Genomic DNA, 25,137 nt, shown 5'->3' on the forward strand with positions numbered 1-25,137 from the left:
GTTTAAAAAGTAAGGAGCTTCAAATGCAAAGCAGCAACAACTATCATAGATGTGGAGATTATAGACTGGGATCATGAGGAACACCTGGCCAGTGAAGACTCCATTCCTAGGTAATACATTTCTCTTCACTGACTGTTTATGGAGGGGCAGGGAAACTTAGTAGATGTGCAGACAGGTACTCGTTTGTGTAAATTCACATGCTTGTGAACTGAGCCAATATAGCTATTTGTCAGTAAATAGATTCTCTCCGTATCCAACAGATCATTATTATTAAAGGATAATCCTTATAACAGTGCCCTGGAGAAGAATATAGCTACTCTGATGCAGGAAAAGAAGTCTTATACCTGTAGTACAATTTGAGATAAGTACCAGAGAGAAAAGATTGAGATGCGGCAGACACATGGAAGCTAACAGAATATGTCAAATAGCACTATAATATAAACTGTATCAGTAAGTGTAGGTTAGATCCCGAGAGGATTTGAGGACAGAAAGAGAAGCCTTTGCTGGAAATGTACTGGTATGATTAGGAATGGAACAAAGCACAGTACTATAGAGCCTGAAGAAAGAGGGGGATCAAAGGAGGATGGCAGAATTTGCTCATGACAAATGGCCTTAAGAGATCTAGACAATAGAACATCAGTGTCCCTGAAAGGGCTGGTTTGGTACTTCAGGCTGTGAGTTAAACATTGTTGTGAAAAAACAAGGCAGCAGCAAGCCCCTTAAATCAGGGATAAGACAATTAGATGGTGTTTTTTAATGCATATGTTGTAAATCTGAAAGATAACCAGAAAACTCTCAGAATGTTCAGGTAGAATTCAAGGAAAGAGAAGCAGAATTCATTTTTAAAATCATACACTCTTGGTCAGAACTGTTGAGTTCTAATGAAGAGTGTAATGTCATTCTTTTGCTGTTTTTCTTTCCACAGGTGCTGCTTGTCCTGCACTTTATTTTTCTATTTCAAAATCCCTTTTATTGAAGGTCACTGAGCGATAAATGTGCTCAGGCCATCAAAAGGACATTGCTGTTCTTTACCAAAACATTTATCTATTACATGCAAGTTAGGAACAGGTGTAGGCCACGCCCTCCCTTCCGACTGCTTCACCATTCACCAAGTTTGTGGCTGATGTGACTGAAAACTTAATTCTGCACCCAACAATCTTACACTCCTTTACCAAGAATATATCTATCTCTGCCTTAAAATATTCAAAGACTGCTTTTAACCATTTATGGAAGAAATCTAACAAATTGGTTCTACATTTCCCCCACAAAAGAAAACATGTCCACATCGAACTTGTCAGCTTACCTCAGGATCTTTATATGTTTCATTCAAGAAGTTCTCTTTTTTCTAAACTGTAGCAGATGCAATCGTGGTCTCTCTACTCTCCTTCATAAGTCAACCTACCCATCCTGGTCTATTGTAGCAAATCTTTTCTGAACTGGTTCATTATGTACTGTTGTCTTCTTTAAATAAGGAGACAAATGCTATCAAATTACTTCAGATATAATTTCAACAAATCACTATATAAATGATGAACTATCTTCTTGAGAAAGCAGATGGGGCTTTAATTAAACAAAAATCAAAGAGATTTTAAAAAAAGTTGAAAGCAGAATATAATAACTTTGCGAAGTCAAATTATTAGGATAATGCATGAAATGTCAGCGGGTCAGGCAGTATCTAAGGAGAGAGACTTAAGATTAAACATTCAAGTTCATGATGTTTCATCAGACTTCCTAAGGAAAAGTCATGGACCTCAACTGTTATCACTGGACTAAGCCATGCTTCACTTGGGTCTTGAGGAAGGATCATATAACAATCCACTAAGTAAGTACAAAATTCTCAAATCATTGATCTAGTGCATTTAAGAGTCTCAAATAAGGTTTCATTGTATGCCATGTATATAAATACCTAATTTCCACAGAATAATCCCCTTTCAATACTTCTGATCTAAGTCATTCCAATATCAGATTTTAGCTCCTGTGGTCTCTGTGGTTGTGTTTTCCCATCAGCAGATAAAGGCTCCAAACTCAAGTGGCTTAATGTGGCTGCTGTCCAACACTTTGATGGCAAAAATAGAAAAAGATCTAAAACAACCATTTCTACCGGGATTCTTCTGACCTCCTACTGTACATTTGGCAAAGCTGTTAAGAAGTGGAAACTTCACATACTGTAGCTTTGTGTAAATTGGCCACTAAATCCATGACAGTAGATTGAGGAACCAGTGCACCAATTCTGTCAGTTTTTAATTTTAAAGCAGACAAAAGAAGTTAATCAGACACACAAAATGCTAGAGGAAGGTCAGGCAGATACCAAACGTTACTTTCTGGGAAGGGTACATTGTTGCTTCCTTGAGAATATAAAAAGCAGTGGTATCACCTGCAATTTGTGAGGTCACAAAGATCACCTAATTTACATGACCCAAACACCTGCATCATTAGGGGACACTTGACACATTATCAGAGACCTGTCGTTACGAGCTGTACATGATAGGATATGAAGATTGTAAACCTGAGGGAGCTGTGCTTCATCACTGTTCTTAGATTAGAATAGATATCACATGATTATAAAACCTGGTATGACCATTTTCAGCAAGCTTACTAGGTCACTCAGGGCCAGGGATGAGGAAACTATCTTGCTATTCTTAGCCTTGGGTTTTGGTTAAGTTACAGTAATATATCATTCTAACAGAGGTTGGACATCATTACAAATCTGCTGGAACCTCACAAGAAGTATCATGACTAAGGTCCAGAAGGCACCAGGATCTTTAAAACAAACCAGAAATTTAAAAAACCTTTTTCTGATATCTCTGTGCTTATTTTCTAAGAATGTTGGAGCCAGGATTTATTGCCAACTCCAATCTGGCCTTAAGAAAACCATGGGTGACCATCTTCTTGAACTTCATCGGGTGAAGTATCCTGAAGAAGGGTCTCGGCTTGAAACATAGACTGTTTATTAATTTCCATAGATGCTGCCTGACCTGCTGATTTCCCCAGCATTTTGTTTGTGTTGTATGGGATGAAGGGACCGTCACAACAATATTAGGTAGGGAATTCAAGGTTTTTGATTGAATGGCAAGGACTTAAGAGTAATCTATTGTCAAGCGGGACTATGTGCAATCTGCAGTGCTGTTCTCATGTATTGTCTGCTCTTATCCCTTTGAAAAGGCTTTGGATTTAGGAGGTGCTATCAAAGAGATCTTGGTGAATTACTGCAACATTCATTGCACATGGCACTCACTGCAGGCAGAGTGGGACAATAATGGAGAGACTAAAAGCTTAGTGTAGTGGGTGTGATGGTGATGAAGCAGGTAGCTTTGTCAAGTACAGTATTTAACTTCTTAAGTGTTGATAGAACTACACTTATCAGACAAGTGGAGGAGACTCCTACACATTCCTGAATTGTGCCTTGCAGATTGGAATGAGCAAAAAACTGCTTTTCTCAATTACAAGTAATCAATAATCTGTTATAGACTGTGGACTCTTTTCCCATTGTGCGTTTTTAGAAGTCTGTAATAATTCAGCCTTTCTTATGATTACATTCAACTGTGTGTAACTTCAGTTATTATGATCTTTTCAGCATCTAAAATTTGTGAATGGATATCTCTGCAGATATGTTGCAGGAACATTACACCAGAGCAGGTATTCAAAATCATGAATGGTTTTAATTGAATGAATGAGGAAAAAAGCTGTTTCTAGTTGTAGAACTAACAGTAACTAGAGGCACAGATTCGAAGATGACTGATGAAGGATCTGAAGGCAATACCTGCCACGGTAGAAATGTCACATACGACAGGACACATATTTAAGATGAGGGGGTAAGTTTAAAGGAGATTTATAGAACATTTTTTTTACACAAAGAGTATGGGGTGCCTTGAACCTGCTGCCATGGAAGGTAGTAGCAGCAGTAATGCTAGTGGCAATTAAGAAGCTTTTAGATTGGCACATTATTAGGTAGGGAGTGAAGGGATATAGATCATGTGCATGCAGAAGGGATTAGTTTAATTTTGCATCATGTACAGCATAGACATTATGGGCCAAAGGGCCATTTCCTGTGCTGTATTTGTTATGATCTGAATTTAACTGCCTAAAATTGTAGTGTAGGCAAGTTTAATAGTCACCTTCAAAGGAAGACCCAATAATAACTTTAATGGAAATATTTTCTCAGGCTATGAAGACAGAGTAGAGGGATGAGGTCATTTGCAGAGCAATACCGAAGTGCTACTATAAGTACAACAGATCAAACAGTGCCAATTCTTCCATGATACTTTATTTTCTTGAAGCTTAAGGCACGAATATTAGGTGTCATTTTTTTATCTTGCCACTTACGGTGTTAATTTAAATAAAAATTACAGGACTGGAGTAGTACAGGTGATTCAGCAGCTTCACAGCACTAGTGACCCCAGTTCAATCTGATCCTCTCTATGTGGAGTTTGCAGGTTTCTTCCATGAGTGCATGGATTAATCATGGCTGCACCATTTCCTTCCACATCCCAAAGACGTGTTAGCGGCCAATGTAGAGATCCAAGTGTAGGTAGAAGGATCAGGAGGGGGTGGTTTAGTGGGCATGTGTGAGAGAAAAGATTACAGGAAATAGAAGTGTGGGAGCTAGATTGATGGGTTGCTTTAAGAACTGGCACAGACTCAGTGGAGTGAGTGGTCTTAAATGTTGGAAGGAAATTTTAGATTATTCACCAAGAATACACAACCTTCGAATGGGGGGGGGGGTGCCTATATGCAGCAAAATGATTGCACTAATACAAAATTTGTACTCCTTAGACCATGAGATATTGGAGCAGAATTAAGCCATTCGTTCCATTGAGTCTGCTCTGCCTTTCCATATTGCTGATTGATTATTTCTCTCAACCCTATTCCCCTGCTTTTTTCTGGTACCTTTGACATCCTTATCAATCAAGATCTTATCAACCCAATGACTTTGCCAATGAGACAAAGACTTCACAGGCATTCAAATCTTGCAGGAAAAGGAAATGGCTGGGCCTTCGAGGCTGCTTGAACTCATTCCAATGCTACATACTTGACACCATCTCTCGGTCACTATATGCTTAATCTCACCCATTTCACAGTTATTAACATCTGTAATTAAATCTCTTTGATTCATCCTGCTTGGTCATGGAGATTTCATGTAATAAAGTTGTTGTGGAAGTGGAATTCAAAAATGACCAAGAACCAGATTGTATTTTACAGAGTGATTGATTGCAGCACAACACTCAACAACCAAAATGAATTAAAAAGTTGTTACTGTAAATGGAAACCACCTTAACGTACATTAAAAATATAGAGCAATGAAAATTAATAGAAGGATAGACATTAATAGCCTTCCATAAAACGTTCACACATTAGGAATCTGTTAATGAACAATTACAGAATGACAATAACAATGTCAATGTAAAAACAGAAATTACATGATCATGATTCTAACTTTGCTGTGGTTTGACAAAAATATGAAGAAAGATCTTATATAAAATTAAAATTAAAATGAATATTTCTCTCTGCTCCTAGTCATGGTTTGAGTCAGATGTCAACCTAAACGATTCACAATTTTGGATAACATTATTTTAGTCAATCCCTACTTTTTATTATTTAAAAAATGTCCATGTTTTTCAATCATCTTTATAAAGTTAGCCCAGAGACATAGACTTTATTATTCTAGTGCCACACATAACACAGTTAGATCAAAAGGGTTTATCACATTTTCAGCATTTCCACTAGCAAAAGAAAACTCATTTTACAAACATATATTTACTTTGAAATATTCCTAACCCTGATAGAAAGTCAGGGACGTGAAGCATTAATTCGGTGACACTTTTCACAAATGTTGCCAGACATGCTGACTTTTCCAGCATTTTCAATTTTATTTCAGATTTCAGGCATGTGCAGTATTTCACTTCTGGAAAATTTCAAGTATATTGATTTTTAAAAGGAAACAGTCTCAATAAGAATTTTTTGGACCTTCTCATGAAGGATTATTTTATTTACATTGAGGTATAAGGTCAGGTTTATTTTATTTAACTTTCTCCACGCTTGAGGGAGACTAGAATGTGTACTCTAATCTCATTGGCTCACCACTAACATTATTGAGTCATAGAATATTGGAGTCACAGAGTCAAATGTCACAGAAACAGAGCATTCAGTCCTCCGTATACATTCCAACCATCAAGTACCCACCTACAATAATCCCATTTTCCAGCAACTGGTCCACATCCTTTTACCCCTTGGCAATTTAAGTGTTTGCACAAATACTTTGTAAATATTGCAAATCTCTACATCTAAAAATCTAAACATTGATTAATTATCATTTCCATAATGGATTTTCGCAGTCCAGAAATTTGACAGACACAATTGCAAATCTTTGAATATGTAATATCCTCCTCAGTTACACATGGAGTTGTATAATTCCCTGTCCAATTCCATAAGACCATAAGACAAAGGAGCAGAAGTAGGCCATTAGGCCCATCGAGTCTGCTCCGCCATTTTATCATGAGCTGATCCATTTTATCTTATTTAGTCCCACTGCCCTGCCTTCTCACCATAACCTTTGATGCCCTGGCTACTCAGATACCTATCAATCTCTGCCTTAAATACACCCAATGACTTGGTCTCCACTGCTGCCCGTGGCAACAAATTCCATAGATTCACCACCCTCTGACTAAAAAATTTTTTCGCATTTCTGTTCTGAAAGGGCGCCCTTCAATCCTGAAGTCATGCCCTCTCGTACTAGACTCCCCCATCATGGGAAACAACTTTGCCACATCCACTCTGTCCAAGCCTTTTAACATTGGAAATGTTTCTATGAGGTCTCCCCTCATTCTTCTAAACTCCAAGGAATACAGTCCAAGAGCGGACAAACGTTCCTCATCTGTTAACCCTCTCATTCCCGGCATCATTCTAGTGAATCTTCTCTGTACCCTCTCCAACGTCAGCACATCCTTTCTTAAATAAGGAGACCAAAGCTGCCCACAGTACTCCAAGTGAGGTCTCACCAGCGCCTTATAGAGCCTCAACATCACATCCCTGCTCCTATACTCCATTCCTCTAGAAATGAATGCCAACATTGCATTCGCCTTCTTCACTACCGACTGAACCTGGAGGTTAACTTTAAGGGAATCCTGTACGAGGACTCCCAAGTCCCATTGCATCTCAGAACTTTGAATTCTTTCCCCATTTAAATAATAGTCTGCCTGTTTATTTTTTCTGCCAAAGTGCATAACTATACACTTTCCAACATTGTACTTCATTTGCCACTTCTCTGCCCATTCTTCCAATCTATCCAAGTCTCTCTGCAGACTCTCCGTTTCCTCAGCACTACCGGCTCCTCCACCTATCTTCGTATCGTCAGCAAACTTAGCCACAAAGCCATCTATTCCATAATCCAAATCATTGGTGTACAATGTAAAAAGAAGCGGCCCCAACTCTGATCCCTGTGGAACACCACTGGTAACCGGCAGCCAACCAGAATAGGATCTCTTTATTCCCACTCTCTGTTTCTTGCCAATCAGCCAACGCTCTATCCACGTATGTAACTTTCCTGTAATTCCATGGGCTCTTATCTTGTTAAGCAGCCTCATGTGTGGCACCTTGTCAAAGGCCCTCTGAAAATCCAAATATACAACATCCACTGCATCTCCCTTGTCTAGCCTACTGGTAATTTCCTCAAAAAATTGTAATAGGTTTGTCAGGCAGGATTTTCCTTTAAGGAATCCATGCTGAGTTCTGCCTATCTTGTCATATGCCTCCAGGTACTCTGTAACCTCATCCTTGACAATCGACTCCAACAACTTCCCAACCACCGACGTCAAGCTAACAGGTCTATAATTTCCTTTTTGCTTCCTTGCCCCCTTCTTAAATAGCGGAGTGACATTTGCAATCTTCCAGTCTTCTGGAACCATGCCAGAATCTATCGACTTTTGAAAGATCATCGCTAATGCCTCTGCAATCTCCACCCTACTTCCTTCAGAACACGAGGGTGCATTCCATCTGGTCCAGGAGATTTATCGACCTTTAGCCTATTCAGCTTCCTGAGTACTTTCTCTGTCGTAATTGTGACTGCGCACACTTATCTTCCCTGCCACCCTTGAGTGTCCGGTATCCTGCTGTCTTCCTCAGTGAAAACTGATGCAAAATACTTGTTCAGTTCCTCTGCCATCTCCTCATCTCCCATTACAATTTCTCCAGTATCATTTTCTATCGGTCCTATATCTACTCTCATCTGTCTTTTACTCTTTATATACTTGAAAAAGCTTTTAGTATCCTCTTTGATATTATTTGCTAGTTTCCTTTCATAGTTAATCTTTTCTCTCTTAATGACCTTCCTGGTTTCCTTTTGTAAGGTTTTAAAGACTTTCCAATCCTCTGTCTTCCCACTAATTTTTGCTTCCTTGTATGACCTCTCCTTAGCTTTAACTTTGGCTTTGACTTCTCTTGTCAACCACGGTTGCATCCTTTTTCCACTCGAAAATTTCTTCTTTTTTGGAATATACCTGTCTTGCACATTCCTCATTTCTCGCATAAACTCCAGCCACTGCTGCTCTGCCGTCTTTCCCACCGGTGTCTCTTTCCAGTCAACTTTGGCCAGTTCCTCTCTCATGCCACTGTAGTTTCCTTTACTCCACTGAAACACCAACACATCAGATTTCGGCTTCTCTTTTTCTAATTTCACAGTGAACTCAATCATGTTATGATCACTGCCTCCTAAGGGTGCTTTCACCTCAATCTCTCCAATCACCTCCGGTTCACTACACAATACCCAATCCAGTACAGCCGATCCCCTAGTGGGCTCAACAATAAGCTGTTCTAAAAAGCCATCTCGCAGACATTCTACAAATTCTCTCTCTTGAGATCCAGTGCCGACCTGATTTTTCCAATCTACTCGCATGTTAAAATCCCCCACAATTATCATAACACTGTCCTTCTGACAAGCCTTTTCTATTTCCAGTTGTAATTTGTAGTCCACATCCCTGCAGCTGTTTGGAGGCCTATAAATAACTGCCATCAGGGTCCTTTTACCCCTGCTATTCCTTAGCTCAACCCATAAAGATTCTGCACCTTCCGATCCTATATCACCTCTTTCTAATGATTTAATATCATTTCTTACCAATAAAGCCACGCCTCCCCCTCTGCCTACCTTCCTATCCTTCCGATACACCGTGTATCCTTGGACGTTCAGCTCCCAGAGACATGCATCCTTTAGCCAGGTCTCAGTGATGGCCACAATATCATACCTGCCAATTTGTAGCTGTACAACAAGATCATCCACCTTATTTCTTATGCTGCGTGCATTTAAGTACAACACCTTAAGACCAGTATTTGATACTTTTTGCTTTGATTTCACTGCAACTTTATTGCACTGCAACTCATCCCAATGGCTACACATTTGCTCCATCACCTGCCTGTCTTTCCTGACATCTTTACTGCTCACTATCTTAGATTTATTTCTGTTTTCCCCTTCCTCCGCCCTATCATTCCGGTTCCCATCCTCCTGCCAAATTAGTTTAAACCATCCCTAACAGCTCTATTAAACTTTCCCGCCAGGATATTGGTCCCCTTTGGGTTCAGGTGTAACCTGTCCTTTTTGAACAGGTCATACTTCCCCCAGAAGAGATCCCAATTATCCAAGAATCTGAAGCCTTGCCCCTTACACCAGTCTCTCAGCCAGGCATTCATCTGCCTGATCCGACTACTCTTGCCCTCGCTAGCACGTGGCACAGGTAGCAATCCCGAGATTACTACCCTGGAGGTCCTGCTTCTCAGCTTCCTTCCTAACTCCTGGAAATCTCTCTTCAGGACCTCCTCCTTTGTCCTATCTATGTCATTGGTACCAACATGTACCAAGACATGGCTGCTCACCCTCCCCCTTTAGAAATTCATTGGAAACTTGGTTAGATTATTCTGATGGGTGTCTGTTTTGCTGATGTTCCTTTAAGGATTGTTGTTTCAAATCAAATCAAGTTTAATTGTCTTTCAACCGTACATGAATACAGCCAAATGAGACAGTGTTACTCTGCGGCCAATGTGCAAAATGCAGTACCAACAGTCACACACAGCACATACAAGATAGTAAATACATGTAAGATATCAGTAAAATACAGTCATGTAAAAAAAAGTAATAGTCCAGACCCTGAGTCCATGTATGCCGCAGAAATCTGCAGTCAACAACGATACAGCTTGTCTTCTGCCAAGCAAACACAGGGAGCAGCACTGACATCAGCCTGGATGCCGTGCCAAAGTATTTATTAAAAAGGATCTCCTGGAGAGGTTTCTGGACCCAGTTCCAGGAAATCAATCAAGGTATGCTCACTTTACTACTCTCTTCTAAACTTGTCTATGTTCATCAGGCCTCCCCTTAAATGTTCCACTGACCCTCATGTCCCCAAAGATCCAAAACAAAATTGAGACCCCAGTCATACTTCACCGCCAACCAAGATAATTGTGTGTTGATCTTAATAACAAAACAATCATTCAATAGGAAAAATGTTTTTGGATTTTAGGCCAAGTGTCTCTTCACCGCCCCCCCCCCCACCATCTACCTTGCATTTTCCCCAGCCCAGACCATGGCTAGAGTTCTAGAAACTTCCACCACTTGTCTAAAGGCACCATCAATTTTTTTCTGTGAAACCCACAATGCAAGTGATAATTCACAAGCTGCAAACAAACCTTTAGTGCTTCACTAGGTGCACAAATAAATTTTTAGACTTAGATGTTAGAGTAAATAAAGGTCAAGTTGCACTTATATACTGTGCTCAGTTGTGATTGTGGCGGTATAAGGTCGACATTTATTTGAGAGCTAAGACAGGAGCCATAGGGTTGGTCCTTCACTGCAAACAACTGATTATTGCAAAAAAATCATTAGGTTAATAACTTTATTGCATACTTTTCACGTCAGAATGTTTTTGAAGAGTGCTATATACAAGTAAGGTATGTGAATATTAAAGTTTTGTTGCTATGATAGGAAAAGAGGTGGTGTTGGATCCATGGGGTTGGGTAGAAGATATGAAGTGGGAAATAGTGGCTTTAAATGTGACTTAACCGAGTGTGGATTCCATTGCTGAATGGAAACCCACTCAATGAGACCACCTGTAAATTGTGCTACTGCCAGCTGTACAATAAGATCGTGGTTGTATCAGAAATGTCCAATGGCAGGTGCACCTTGCACCAACATGATCTGTTTTCCTGGCCAATGTTACTCTGCAAGGGGAATGGTGTCATTCAGTGCATCAGCACAAGTGTGATTTGCAGACGGTGAAGTCTGGTTGAATTTAAACTCAGAAAAGTTTGCAATCTTTATTCTTCCCTGGATAGAATTAATTTGCATTGAATAGAGCGGATTGTGCACTTAATTTTCCAAGCCAGTGTGTTTTAAATGATCTTCCAAACAATACTGCAATTGCACCAGTATTATATATCTCAAGTCTTGTATCAACCACATTCCATCAGTGCAAAATATGAATTATTGATAGTTGTATAGTACTATTCATACACTCCAGGATAATTTAATACATTTGGCATAGAAAGCCACTTTATCTCCGTTTCCTTTGGGGTTAAGTGCAAGTTCCAAAGGCAAAAGGGCAACATGTAAATTAACTGTATCACCTTACATTTCCTGTAATTATTAACATTTTAAATTGTATTTATCATGCTTAAATGGCAAAATGACATTTAGTAGCATTTGGCTTAAAATCTTTATTACTATGGGGTTAAGGTAATCAGCAGCTATTTAATATCCAATCATATGTAAGTATAATGAAGCTCTATATGTCCCAATCATTTAGCTTCAAAGATATGGTACATCATTTGTAACAGCAGTCCTAGGGGGTACATTTTGCTTCATGGTCAAATTGGATATCATTGTTTCTCGTCAAGTGTGAAGTTAAAGGACACGAGATTTTTTAAAATCAGTTATTGGTTATTCAGTGAATGTGATTTCATATATGTATGAAAAACAGTTGAACACGCAAAATGATATCAAAATGTTGTTTAAGTACGGATATAATAACGACTATGTACTTCCTGTTAATCAGTTTTGCAATTTTTTTGAAAAATCTGTAAATCACAATTTTCAGCTTTTGCTTACAAGGTATGATGTGATTACCGTAAGAGGAATTCTCTAACATTTCAAAATCACTATTTGTTCATTAATAATAAATCAGCTTGATAAATAAGAAGACATAAAATTAAATACTCAAATAATATCTTGAAGAAATAGTTCAAAAAGGCCACACTTCAATACAAGCATATTTGATCAAATATTATATTTTGTTCCTGTAAGCTTGAGATCGTTTCTTGCAGGAATTTCATTCTGAATACAGAGGTCAATAAGAAGCTTGTGTTAAACCAGTTTGTTTTATAACCATAGCCTGTACTGCAAAATTTGACATGCATGCTCCATTAGCTGTTCTTAAAACTGGAGCAGTGATTATGCATTTCCTCTCCATGAGTTTACCTCAAATTCTCATTTGTCCCATTCTGATTTGCCAACATTATGGGTTTGATTGTTTTTAGCTTCCAAACCCTACTCCTGAATGAAATGTTCGGTGGCAGCTCTGCTTGTTCTTATCAGGTCAAGTCAGCTGCAGTGTGGATGTGAGCCGAGTTAATTAAATATGCAAATTTCTGTCACTTTACTTTTTGTAGTTATCTGTGAAGCCCCTGGATAATCCAGGGGTATGCCAATTTTAATTAAGTAGAACAAATGTGCTGCCTACTTTCAATTGGACCTAAATTTGGGTACAACATGCATTTGGTGTACCTGTGATTCATATTTTTCCTCTATATTTTATTTAAAGACTTCAAATATTGATCTATTTCTGTAGTGCATTCATTTTGCTTTAATCTTGAGAACACAGAACATAGAATAGTACAGCACAGTACAGGCCATTTGGCCCACAATGTTGTGCCGACCCTCAAGCCCTGCCTCGCATATAAGTCCCCACCTTAAATTCCTCCATATACTTGTCTAGTAGTCTCTTAAACTTCACTAGTGTATCTGCCTCTACCACTGACTCAGGCAGTGCATTCCACACACCAACCACTCTCTGAGTAAAAAACGTTCCTCTAATATCCCCCTTGAACTTCCCACTCTTTACCTTAAAGCCAAATCCTCTTGTATTGAGCAGTGGTGCCCTGGGGAAGAGGCGCTGGCTATCCACTCTATCTATTCCTCTTATTATCTTGTACACCTCTATCATGTCTCCTCTCATCCTCCTTCTTTCCAAAGAGTAAAGCCCTAGCTCCCTTAATCTCTGGTCATAATGCATACTCTCCAAACCAGGCAGTTCTCTGAACCTTAAACAGGATTTTTTTTAGATTCCACATGTTTGTTATTAGTTCAATATTATGCCACCATACAACCATTCACAAATAGCATGAATGGCTAAAGGGATCAGGGGGTATGGACGGAAGGCTGGTACAGGGTTCTGAGTTGGATGATCAGCCATAATCATACTGAATGGCGGTGCAGGCTTGAAGGGCCGAATGGCCTACTCCTGCACCTACCTTCTAAGTTTTCTATGTTTCTATGAATCAGTAAGCAGATTCTGAGAGATTGACTCATGAGATCAGGTAAATTATAAATACATTAAAATGGCACTGGACATTGAAATAAAGATCAGTCCCTTGCAAGCATTTCATTAACATCAAAAAATGTGGAACAATAACATTTTTAGCAAACGTTTTATTCAAATAAAAAAAATGGAACAGTAAAATGGAAACTTGTCTGCCCTTGATTCTACAATATTGTAACTTTGACAGGGACTATCATTCATTTTCTATTTTAGAGATTGCACAAACTAGGAAGTAATATATGCTACTCACAGCTTGACAGATGATTGGATATTTTGTGCGGTTGATACCTCCAGCATATACAGCACAAGTGAGGCCAGTGTGGAAGCAGAAGTTCAACAGCATATGCCAGCCTTTCCTGCTAATGCGGATGGTGCTGTCAGAAAAAGAAACATGTAATGCAGATATAGTCCTACCCTTTATTTGTCATCATCAGAGAAATACAACGGTTGTTTTGCTGAGATTCACAGGCTATTGCTAACATTACTTTGGCTAGAAGGTATAAATGAACAGGTTTATTGTCATCCAAATGAAAATAAAACTGTTAGTAATTAATAATGATTGTCACCACAAGGAAGCATATCTCCATCTTATTGCATTATCTATAGATAACCACTAGAAACTAAATAATCTGAGATTTACAGAACTGTTAAGTTCACTTTAAATAATAACTTAATGATTATTACTTTCTTCCAAAGGTTTTAACTTGGGAAAATAACTCAAACCAATCATTAAGCTTTATACTCGGCATAGCTTATCTGAGTTTGGAAGGAGCATAGTTATCTATAAATACGCAAAGATTAGGTGTAGCCTGTTGTATGGATAAAAATTTCCATGCCATGTCACAAAAAAATAAAATATTTAGTTGTGGTGCTGTTATAGCTGAGCTTGATGTTATATCTATAGAATAGTATGGCATTGTTGGTGGCAATTGATCCCATCATATCTATGGTGGGCCTTTCATAGTGCCATTCCCCAACCCTTTCCCCAAATGGTTGCAGTCTTTTCTCCCCCTAGGTCATTGCCATTTGAAATCCTGAAACAGTTTCTATCACCATCTGCAAAGCATTTCAGTCCAAATCTTATTGTTCTATAAAATAGTTCGTCTTACAATCCCAATGGTACTTTTACAATTCAGCTCAGACATGTGCCCACTACTTGTTACCAATGGACTTAGCCATTAGAAAGGGGTTTGATTGCTTTGATTTGATCGTTTTAGAACCTTAAGCACCTCTTATCATTTTATCAGGCTTTACTAGTTGAAAAGAAAACCCAGTTCTGTTCTCAAAGGGAACAAAGGGCATGGTCGTCCAGCAGCCAGTGCTGCTGCCTTACATTACCAGGGAAATGGATTTGATCCTGACCTTTAGTGCGGTGAGGTGTTTGCACATTCTCCCTGTCACTATGTGGGTTTCGCCCTGGTACTCCAGCTTCTTCCCACATCCCAAGGTTGTGCTGGCAGGATAGTGGGTTATTCCTTAATGTAGACATATAAAAAAAGAATCCAAGGACATGTGTGAGAAAGAACACATTGCAGGGTTGCAGTGAAATAAGGCGTGATGAACAGTTATGATGGATTTGCTGTTGGGAGATTGTATAGATCAAACAGCCCAAATGCCACTGAAGACGTACCTATGCAAACAACAGGATCTGTTGTATCCTGTGCAACAGGATTCAGTATATCCTGTATACTGTATACAGGATACAATACAGTGTCCTGTATTGTAGTGTTAGTTACAGCCCCAGCTTCACTAATCCTTAGAGGCAACTATAATTTCTCAACTCTGTAATAAGTCCTATACTGCCCACTGCATTCTTTCCCCTTTAATAAACGAGTGTGCCCTGTGGTCTGGAGAACCCATCAGCTCCATTCCATAGAGCTGTTCTTTCCAATATTATGACAGTAACAAGAACCATTTCTGGGTAGATTCATACAACCTGGAAATCTAGCTGAGAACTACCATAGCTATTGTGTCTTATACTGCTGGTTAGTTGCACTCTTACCTTCCATCCTTCAGGTTACGAATGCATCAACCTTAACCTTGGTCATGTATAGGCTGGGCTCGAGGTTCAAGGCTCCTCATTTCCCTAGTCATTTGAAACCAGTCCCCAGTCTTCTCAATCCCCCAGAACCAGAGCCCTTCCTCATTAATCATTCTCCAAAAACATTGACCCAACAGCTCCCTGGACAGGGGGTCTAAATTCTAACCACTACCATCCACTCCCTCTGGGCTAGCCACTGATTCAATCACTGTTCCTCTATAACCCTTCCATTCTTCCCCATTGTCCTGATCAGTATCATGACCTTAAGCCAATATCTTCATCCCTTGAATGCAACTCTCCTATTCCGAAAATCATTCAAGAATGCAGAACTGACTCTTGCTCTATTTTCAATCACAAAAATAAACACCATGTTGCACCTGAAGCATTGAGCCAAAGTGAGCTATTGTGCCTCACTGCAAAGTTATTTTAAAACAGTAATTTTGATGTTCCAGAATTTCTAGCCCAACATTCTTTATCAACTGTTTGGCTGCCATTCTTTTCAAAGATGCGAGAAACATTACTGTATCTCTCCATTCACGCCTCATCGTTAAAACTGTACTGTTTAGCTTATATTCACTTCTCCCTTTCTATCTACAGTAATCATCAGAATTTTTATTTATTTAATGTAGAAAAATATCTGAAAGAGCTTTAATATGAATATTATCAATGATATTTGGCTCGCAGCTACATAAGGAAATGTTTGGGTAGATTACTAAATAGCTGTTTGCACAGGTAGGTTTTTAAATGGCAAATTATGAGAGGAATAGTAGAACGTAGAGAAATTTAAGAGGCTCACCAAATTTATCATGTCACCTTTGACCCTCTCCAATTTGTAATGATGCATCATAAGAAGCATCCCTTCCCCGTGCATCAAGCCTCTATATGGCAACTGCTCTGCCCGTGACTAGAACAAGGCTCAGCACATCGCTATCACAAGCTTCCCCTCCATGGACTCTGTGCACTTCTCACTAACTCAGAAGACACCACCCACCCAAGACATTCTCTCTTCTCCTCTCCCCTACTGGGCAGAAGATACAAAATCCTGAAAGAACTCAAAGGCTCAAGGACAGCATGTATTCTAGAGAACAATCCCCTACAACAATAAATTGGACACTACTTCACAATCTACCTTGTTATAGCCTTGTATCTTATTGAGTACCTGCTCTGCACTTTCACTGGAATTGTAACACTTTATTCTGCATTGTGTTATAGCTATATCTTGTACGACCACAACACAGCATTGTAATGAAATTACCTGAATGGATAATATGCAAGACATGTTTTTCACTGTACTTCGGTACACGAGACAATAATAAGCCAAATTAAAAAATTTACAATTTAAAGGGAAAATATCCACACTTCAGGACTTTGGCGGCTGCCACTGCTGGCAAGATTAAATTTTGGGATGATCAACAGTTCAGAATTAGAGGAATGCAGAAATGTTTCATGGTCTTAGGATTTAACAATATAGAGAGTTGAAGTCTTAAAAGGATTTAGAACCAAGATGAAAATTTACAACTTGGTTAGGCAGGAGGTTATTTATTTATTTATTGAGATACAGTGCAGAATAGGCCCTTCCAAGTGGTGCCACTCTAACCCTAACCTAGTCACTGGACAATTTATAACAACCAGTTAACCTACCCACTGGTACACCTTTGAACTAGGGAAGGAAACTGGAGCACCCAGAGGAAACCCACGGGGTCAAGGGGAGAACATACAAACTCCTCACAGACAGCGGCATGAACTGACCCAGGTCACTCGTACTGTAAAGTGTTGTGCTAACCACAACGCTAATTTGTTGACAAGCCAATGTTAATCAGCGAACAGGACATGCTCTGAGATAAGGTGTGGAGGAACTGGGTGAGGAGAGGCAGTGGGCATCAGTATTTTCTACAATCTGTTCTTACATGAAAGGATGAGGGAGAGCAGCCAAGGTATGAATGAAAATTTCAGCAGCTGATGTGCTGGAGTGGCAGTAAAACCAAGTGATTTTACAGAGGTAGAAGCTTCAGCAACAGCAATGGATATGTGCTCTAAGCACATTGCAATGTTCAGAAGGAAAGAGATGACTCAGAAATAGTTTGTAGCAGTGACTGAGGCTTCAGATTTCCCAGTGGTTAGCTGACAAAAATCTATGCTCATCCGCTATCAGATGTTGGACAAGTAATTTGATAATTTGGATGCAGTGGAGATGTTAGGAGAAGTAGAACTGCCTAGGAAAATGCATCATGTCCCCTTTATTCCTCTGTTTAATGTGTTACATGTCAGTATAATCCAGTCACTCATCTGTCCTCTTGACGAATATTGTAATTTTCTCCACTGCTTTCAAGTTTTGCATCTTCTACAGATTTCAAAATTCTGAGCTATCCAGCTAAGCCATTTCAAGATCTGATGATTAGCCATCATCAGGAACAAATAACTGTCCCAACATTGAAACATCACCAGAAATTTCACTCAACTTTATTGAAAGGCAGCACAGAGCAGGCGCTCGGGCCCTTTCAGCCACGCTGCCCAACAATCCCACAATCTAATCCTAGCCTAATCACCGGACAACTTACAATGCCCAATTAACCTACTAACCGGTACGTCTTTGGACTGTGGGAGGAAACCGGAGCATCTGGTGGAAACACACGCACTCACAGGGAAAATGCACAAGTCTGAAACACCAACTTTCTGAAACAACCTCAACTAATTTCTCATTCAGTGTTTCTGCACATTTAATCCTATCAGATTCAGTTTAGCTAAGAATCCTATTATGTTGCAATGCATTAAATTCCCTTTGAAAGTCTTTATATGAAAAACTATTTGCAATGTTCTTATTCAATTCCCTTGTTAGCCTATCACAAATCTCTGAATACATTTTTCCCTAATCAGACTTTTGGTGGCTCTTTAATAAATCCATCTTTGTCCAACCAGGGGTGATTTTTTCTTTCCGAAAGCTCCTTCACCACCAGTGACTGGAAGAAAATTGCCTGGTTTATTTCCCTACCACTTAGAGGTCAAATTACTGCCATTCACAATTCTTCTGTTCATTGACACCGCCTTGTATCAAAAGAGGGTTGACAGATAGTTCAAATTTAGGGAGGACGGATCAGAAAGAGTTATATTTCCAAAGCCACAACACACATTAGTGCGACAAAGTGTAGAGCAAGCTTTTATTATAGCTGTAAAATCAGCCTGTTGTAAGGATTAGGAAGCACAGTGGGCTGACATTTCTTTTATTAACGCAGCATACATAGGAAACAATCCCAGCAGGAAGGAGAGGGAAAATTCTCTCCCAACCAGCTTAAAGGATTTAGTAAACACTTTTTTTTGTGAAGCTTTAACTCTGTACCTACTGGATATAGGTCAATATCACAAAATTAATCCTATTAGCCATATAGAGGGGAGGGATTGGAGAACTGGCACTAAGTTGCAATGGGCACTCCTGCTTTGTTACTGTATTTATCGTGTGATTCCCAAACGTCACTTTCCCAATTTTGATGTTTATCTCTAAAATCTAAGGTAGCTTTCACATGTATCCTTTCTCTCTTGTTTTATCCAAACTACAGACATTGCAGTAAACAGATTGCTCTTGTGCTGAAATGGCAAAGTTGGTGTGCAAGCATAGTCAACAACACAAATCTCAATGAAATCCTTGCAGTGAGGGGATTCATAACCAACTCCAGATGTCAGATCACATGGTAATTTCAACAGTGGGATGAAGATGTTTACAAAGGTTAAAGCAGGATATGAGCATTTGCTAGGCTTTTAGAAAGAAACAGGAGTTCAACCTTTAAAAAAAGATGCCCCATCTTGCAGACTATGGAAACATATTTCTAATTGTTTGGAAATTGAACTAGTTTTTGTGGAAATGTAATTGTAATGTCATGATGCAAGAATTAAACCAGCCTTTAAAGCTATTAAAACAAAGGAAATAAAATCCAGTGTAAATCAGTTCTATAAACCTGAAATAAATTCAGGAATAATTTTGTCTCTGCTTTTAAATTATTTTCTGGAATGTATGCTTCATTGTCAAAGTCAGTACTTTTATTATCCATCTCTAATTGGTAGTGAGGTAAAATCTTGAACCACTATCATCCTTCTGGTAAAGTTACCTCATTTGGTAGGGAATTCCCCATTGTGGCCTCTGTGATGGTAAAAAGACTGGCTAAGTGTCACCATAGAAGAATTGTGTGTGCCTTGCAGACAACGGTGATCCATGCAACTATTGCCCTTGTCCTCTTTGGTGGTAGAAAATGAGAGTTTAGGATATTCTGCTGGAACAGTTTGGGTGAGTGACTGCAGCGCATTTTGTAGTTGGCATGTACTGAAAGCATACTGCTCATCTGGTGGAGAAAATGAATGGATTGGGTGCTTGTCAAGTGGGCTGCTTTGTTTTGGGCAATGCTGACATTGAGAGGCAATGGAAATTATGTTACATGTGCTTTTCAGATTCTACAGAAGCTTTGGAATGCACACAAGTGCAGAAAAGATTTTCCAAGACATAAGGGACTGAGTTATAGGGAGTGGTTGAACAAGAAAGGGCTTTATTCGTTACTACAAAGGAAACTGAGAGGTGATCTTATAGAGGTATGTAAAATCATGAGGGGAATAGACAGCTTGAATGCACTCAATCTGTTTCTCCGTGTTGGGTCATCAAGAACTGAAGATCATAGGTTTAAGATGACAGGGGTAAGATTTGAGAGGAAACTGAGGGGCAATATTTTTACACAATGCAGTATCTATGTTGAATCTATGCCGTCAGAGGAAGTGGTTGAGGCAAATGCAATAACAGCATTTAAAAAAAGATACATGGATTGAAAAGGTTTAGAAGGTTATTTAACAAGACGCTGTCTCGCATCGAGTTCGTCTTTTCAATACATACATTTAATGTCAGAGAAATGTGTACGATATACATCCTGAAATTCATTTTGACACTGTCCAGAAGAAGGCGATGGCAAACCACTTCTGTAGAGAAATCTGCCAAGAACAATCATTGTCATGGCAAGACCATGATCGCCTACGTCACACCACATGGCACGTAAAAAACAAAAGAATCTGGAACAGAAGAGATTAAGTGGGCTCAAGGAATGGTGTTCTGCCATCACAAACCGGTTTGATTCATTCATGATATTTACATGATATCATTAAACACCCATGTGTATGTCTTTTGAGGATAAGTTGAGAGAACTAGGGCTTTCTCTTTGGACTGAGGGAAGATGTGAGGTGCTCTGATAGAGGTGTACGAGATGATAAGAAGCATAGACTGAGTGGATGGCAAGAGAATTATTCGCAGGGAAGGAATAGCTAATACCAGGTGACATAATTTTAAGGGGATTGGAGGAAAGTATCGGCCAGGGGAATATCAGACTAATTTATTTTACAGAGAATGATGGGTGAGTGAGTGCCAGGTGCGGTGGTAGAGGCAGATACATTACGGGCATTTAATAAACTCTTAGATAGACACAAAGATGATACAAAAATGGAGGGCAATGCAGGAGGGAAGGGTGAGGTTGATCTTAGAGGAACTTAAAAGGTTGGCACAATATTGTGGGCTGAAGGGCCTGTACTGTGCTGTTCTATAACTGGTAGATGGTACTTGCTTGTATGGGGACTCTGGGTCACCATGACCAGTTGTAGCCAAATGCCTGCGTCCATGTTATATGACTATATCACTCAGTGATGTCCAAAGGTGAGTGGCTCACTGCAGCTTCTGGCATTTTTATTTGCAGGAACAGTATTTCTATGGTTGGACCAGTGGCGTTTCTAGTCAATGGTGACTCCTAGGATGTTGCTGTTGGATGACTAGATAGCAAGACTCCCTTTTGATGTAGACAGTCATTACCAGGCACGTGTATGGTATGAACATTACTAGGTATTTATCAACCCAATGCCTGAATGAGGTCTCAGCCTTGCCTGATTTATTGAGGAGAAGGGGATGGTGAAATAATCAATGAATATCCTCACTTCTGATTAATCATGGAAAGAAAGTCTTCGATGAATCCCATTCCCAGGAATAAATACTATGATGCCCAAACCTTCAGCAAATACAATAAACTTTACTTGAGCATGTTAAGGCTGCATCGGTGAAAGGTTTTCCTTGGATTGACATTAACTTCAGTTTCAGCAAGGTTCTTTGATGCTACAATTGGTCACATATTGCCTCGATATTGCCTCATTCCTGGTGTTCAGGTCATTAGTTCATGCTTACAGCATCACCTTGTTGAGGGCTGGATCTGAGTGGTTCTGTCAAGATCTAAAGAGGGTTATCAATGAATGAAGTATAATTATACCTTCTGTCACCTAGGCCGAAAGAGTGGCAATTAGTTGGAATGGATTGGCCTTAGTTTTTTATGGGCAGGTCATAACTGGGGAATTTTCCATATTGTCAAATGGATTCCTGTGTTGTAAATTTATTGGAACACATTGACTAAAGGCACAACCTAAAGCATTTGCTACAGTATATGTTCTTGGGTGTTTAATGATATCATGTAAATATTTTGAATGAATCAAACTGGTTTGAGATGGCAGAACACCATTCCATGATCCCGCTTAATCTCTTCAGTTCTAGATTCTTTTGTTTGTTATGTGCCATGCCGTATGACGAAGGTGATCATAGTCTTTCAATGACAATGATTGTTCTTGGTAGATTTTTCTACAGAAGTGGTTTTGCCATTCTTTCTCCTGGACAGTGTCCTTACAAGACGGGTGACCCCAGTCATTATCAATACTCCAGAGATTGTCTGCCAGCATCAGTGGTCACATAGCTACGACTCGTGATACACACCAGCTGCTCATACGACCATCCACCACCTACCCCCATGGCTTCACGTGACACTGAATGGTGGGCTAAGCAGTGTTGCCCAAGAGTAACCTACACGCTAGCAGAGGGAAGGAGCACATTACACCTCCTGCGCTAGAGGCATATCTCCACCTCGCCACCCTCTGTTCCAGATTAGATTTCCTGTATTTTATTTAATTAATTTCTCAAATAAGTGCATACACAAGTACATAAATCATTCTGTTCTCATTTGATGAACAGAATGGCCCAAAGCATTACAACATAGTTTGACCACATAATGATTCCACTGGCAATCTGCAAATTTGATCTCTTCTGTGTGATTGGTAGAAGTGTCTAAGGAGACACAGGGAAAAAAGTATTCTTGACTTTGAGTTTATAGCCTGGAAGGGTAATGGAAACATATTCAATCATGGCTTTCAAAAAGAATTAGGGAAATACAAGAAGGAGAAAAAAAATTATAGGCAAGGGAGATAGAGATTGGAAGTGGGATCAGCTGGATTTCTTGTGCAGAGAGCGCATAATAGCTCACGGAAAAATGTCGCATTCCTTGGTGTAAAGAATCTATGATACTATATTGTTAAGTTTGCTATTATTGTTGGTTGTGCTGAAGTAATAGGAGAAATTTAATTCCAAGTCCACAAAAATCCTCCACTTACTTTTAATGTCATTGATTCTGTTGTTTGTGTGCTCTAAAATGAACATTTGGATATATGTTCATTTTTAGCTATAATAAGGCTCTATTACCTCGATTAGAGATTTTATTTCTTTGCTGATTGAAAACATTTATCACTGTTCTGTTCTACATCAGAACCATGTAAATTTCCAGCCTGGACTTCCCCACTCAGTCTATCCCTTTACATCTTGTTATTTTTCCAATATATTCCTCTTCTTTCTCTTCTCCATAGTATATACATACATTCTTCATTGCAATGAGACAGAAATCTGGCCCAGTTAAAAGTCACTTTTAAAATTACACACTGCATACTTTAATATGGCTTGCAGAGGAACAAATCGATTCCTACCTGTGATGCACAATATAGGTGATAATGGATGCAAAGACACAGAGCAAAAGGACTGCAGTGCATGCATATACCACAGGGTGCAGGAACTCCCCTGGGTACTGATTGAAGGAAAGCACCGTCTTCAAATCCTGAAAAAAAGCCCAAAAAAATCATTAATATTCATTAATATTCACAGCTTTCTTAACCTGGTGAGAAAATGGGGTTACTGCATTAAACTTTACATAAGAAACAAGAAATAGAGCAATAAATATCCCTTCATGTTGCTTGTCATTCAGTAAGATCATGGGTGATATTTTAGTTATGGTCATAGTCATACTTTATTGATCCCAGGGGAAATTGGTTTTCGTTACAGTTGCACCATAAATAATAAATAGTCATAGATCCATAAATATTTAAATAGTAATATGTAAATTATGCCAGTAAATTATGAAATAAGTCCAGGACCAGCCTATTGGCTCAGGGTGTCTGACCCTCCAAGGGAGGAGTTGTAAAGTTTGATGGCCACAGGCAGGAATGACTTCCTATGACGCTCTGTGCTGCATCTTGCAGGAATGAGTCTCTGGCTGAATGTACTCCTGTGCCCGCCGAGTACATTATGTAGTGGATGGGAGACATTGGCCAAGATGGCATGCAACTTAGACAGCATCCTCTTTTCAGACACCACCGTGAGAGAGTCCAGTTCCATCCCCACAACATCACTGGCCTTACGAATAAGTTTGTTGATTCTGTTGGTGTCTGCTACCCTCAGCCTGCTGCCCCAGCACACAACAGCAAACATGATCACACTGGCCACCACAGCCTCATAGAACATCCTCAGCATCATCCGGCAGATGTTAAAGGACCTCAGTCTCCTCAGGAAATAGAGACGGCTGTGACCCTTTTTCTAGACAGCCTCAGTGTTCTTTGACCAGTCCAGTTTATTGTCAATTCGTATCCCCAGGTATTTGTAATCCTCCACCACGTCCACACTGACTTCCTGGATGGAAACAGGGGTCACTGGTACCTTAGCTCTCCTCAGGTCTACCACCAGCTCCTTAGTCTTTTTCACATTAAGCTGCAGATAATTCTGCTCATACCATGTGACAAAGTTTCCTACCGTAGCCCTGTACTTAGCCCCATCTCCCTTGCTGATGCATCCAGCTATGGCAGAGTCATCAGAAAACGTCTGAAGATGACAAGACTCTGTGCAGTAGTTGAAGTCCGAGGTGAAGAGAAAGGGAGACAAGACAGTCCCCTGTGGAGCCCCAGTGCTGCTGATCACTCTGTCAGACACACAGTGTTGCAAGCACACGTACTGTGGTCTGCCAGTCAGGTAATCAAGAATCCATGACACCAGGGGAGCATGCACCTGCATCGCTGTCAGCTTCTCCCCCAGCAGAGCAGGGCGGATGGTGTTGAACGCACTGGAGAAGTCAAAAAACATGACCCTCACAGTGCTCGCTGGCTTGTCCAGGTGGGCGTAGACACGGTTTAGCAGGTAGACGATGGCATCCTCAACTCCTAGTCGGGGCTGGTAGGCGAACTGGAGGGGATCTAAGTGTGGCCTGACAATAGGCTGGAGCAGCTCCAGAACAAGTCTCTCTAGGGTCTTCATGATGTGGGAGGTCAATGCCACCGGTCTGTAGTCATTGAGGCCGCTGGGGCGCGGCGTCTTCGGCCCAGGGACGAGGCAGGAATTCTTCCACAGTACAGGAACCCTCTGGAACCTCAGGCTCAGGT

The 25,137-nt window shown here is 39.9% G+C and overlaps 1 protein-coding gene across 4 annotated transcripts in view; it reads right to left on the reverse strand.

Moving 5' to 3' along the window:
* The window catches only part of LOC134358990 (adhesion G protein-coupled receptor A1), a 608,347-nt gene that overhangs the window by 26,961 nt on the left and 556,249 nt on the right, over positions 1-25,137 (reverse strand). For all 4 annotated transcript variants that reach the window (XM_063071754.1, XM_063071753.1, XM_063071755.1 and 1 more), the window contains 2 exons: positions 23,419-23,546; positions 13,822-13,945 (listed from right to left, as the gene is read on the reverse strand). In XM_063071754.1, the coding sequence (XP_062927824.1) occupies positions 13,822-13,945; positions 23,419-23,546 (252 nt within the window). The remainder of the gene's footprint in view (positions 1-13,821; positions 13,946-23,418; positions 23,547-25,137) is intronic.

The sequence above is a fragment of the Mobula hypostoma genome, chromosome 19, assembly GCF_963921235.1.
Source record: "Mobula hypostoma chromosome 19, sMobHyp1.1, whole genome shotgun sequence".
Classification (NCBI taxonomy): Eukaryota; Metazoa; Chordata; class Chondrichthyes; order Myliobatiformes; family Myliobatidae; genus Mobula; species Mobula hypostoma.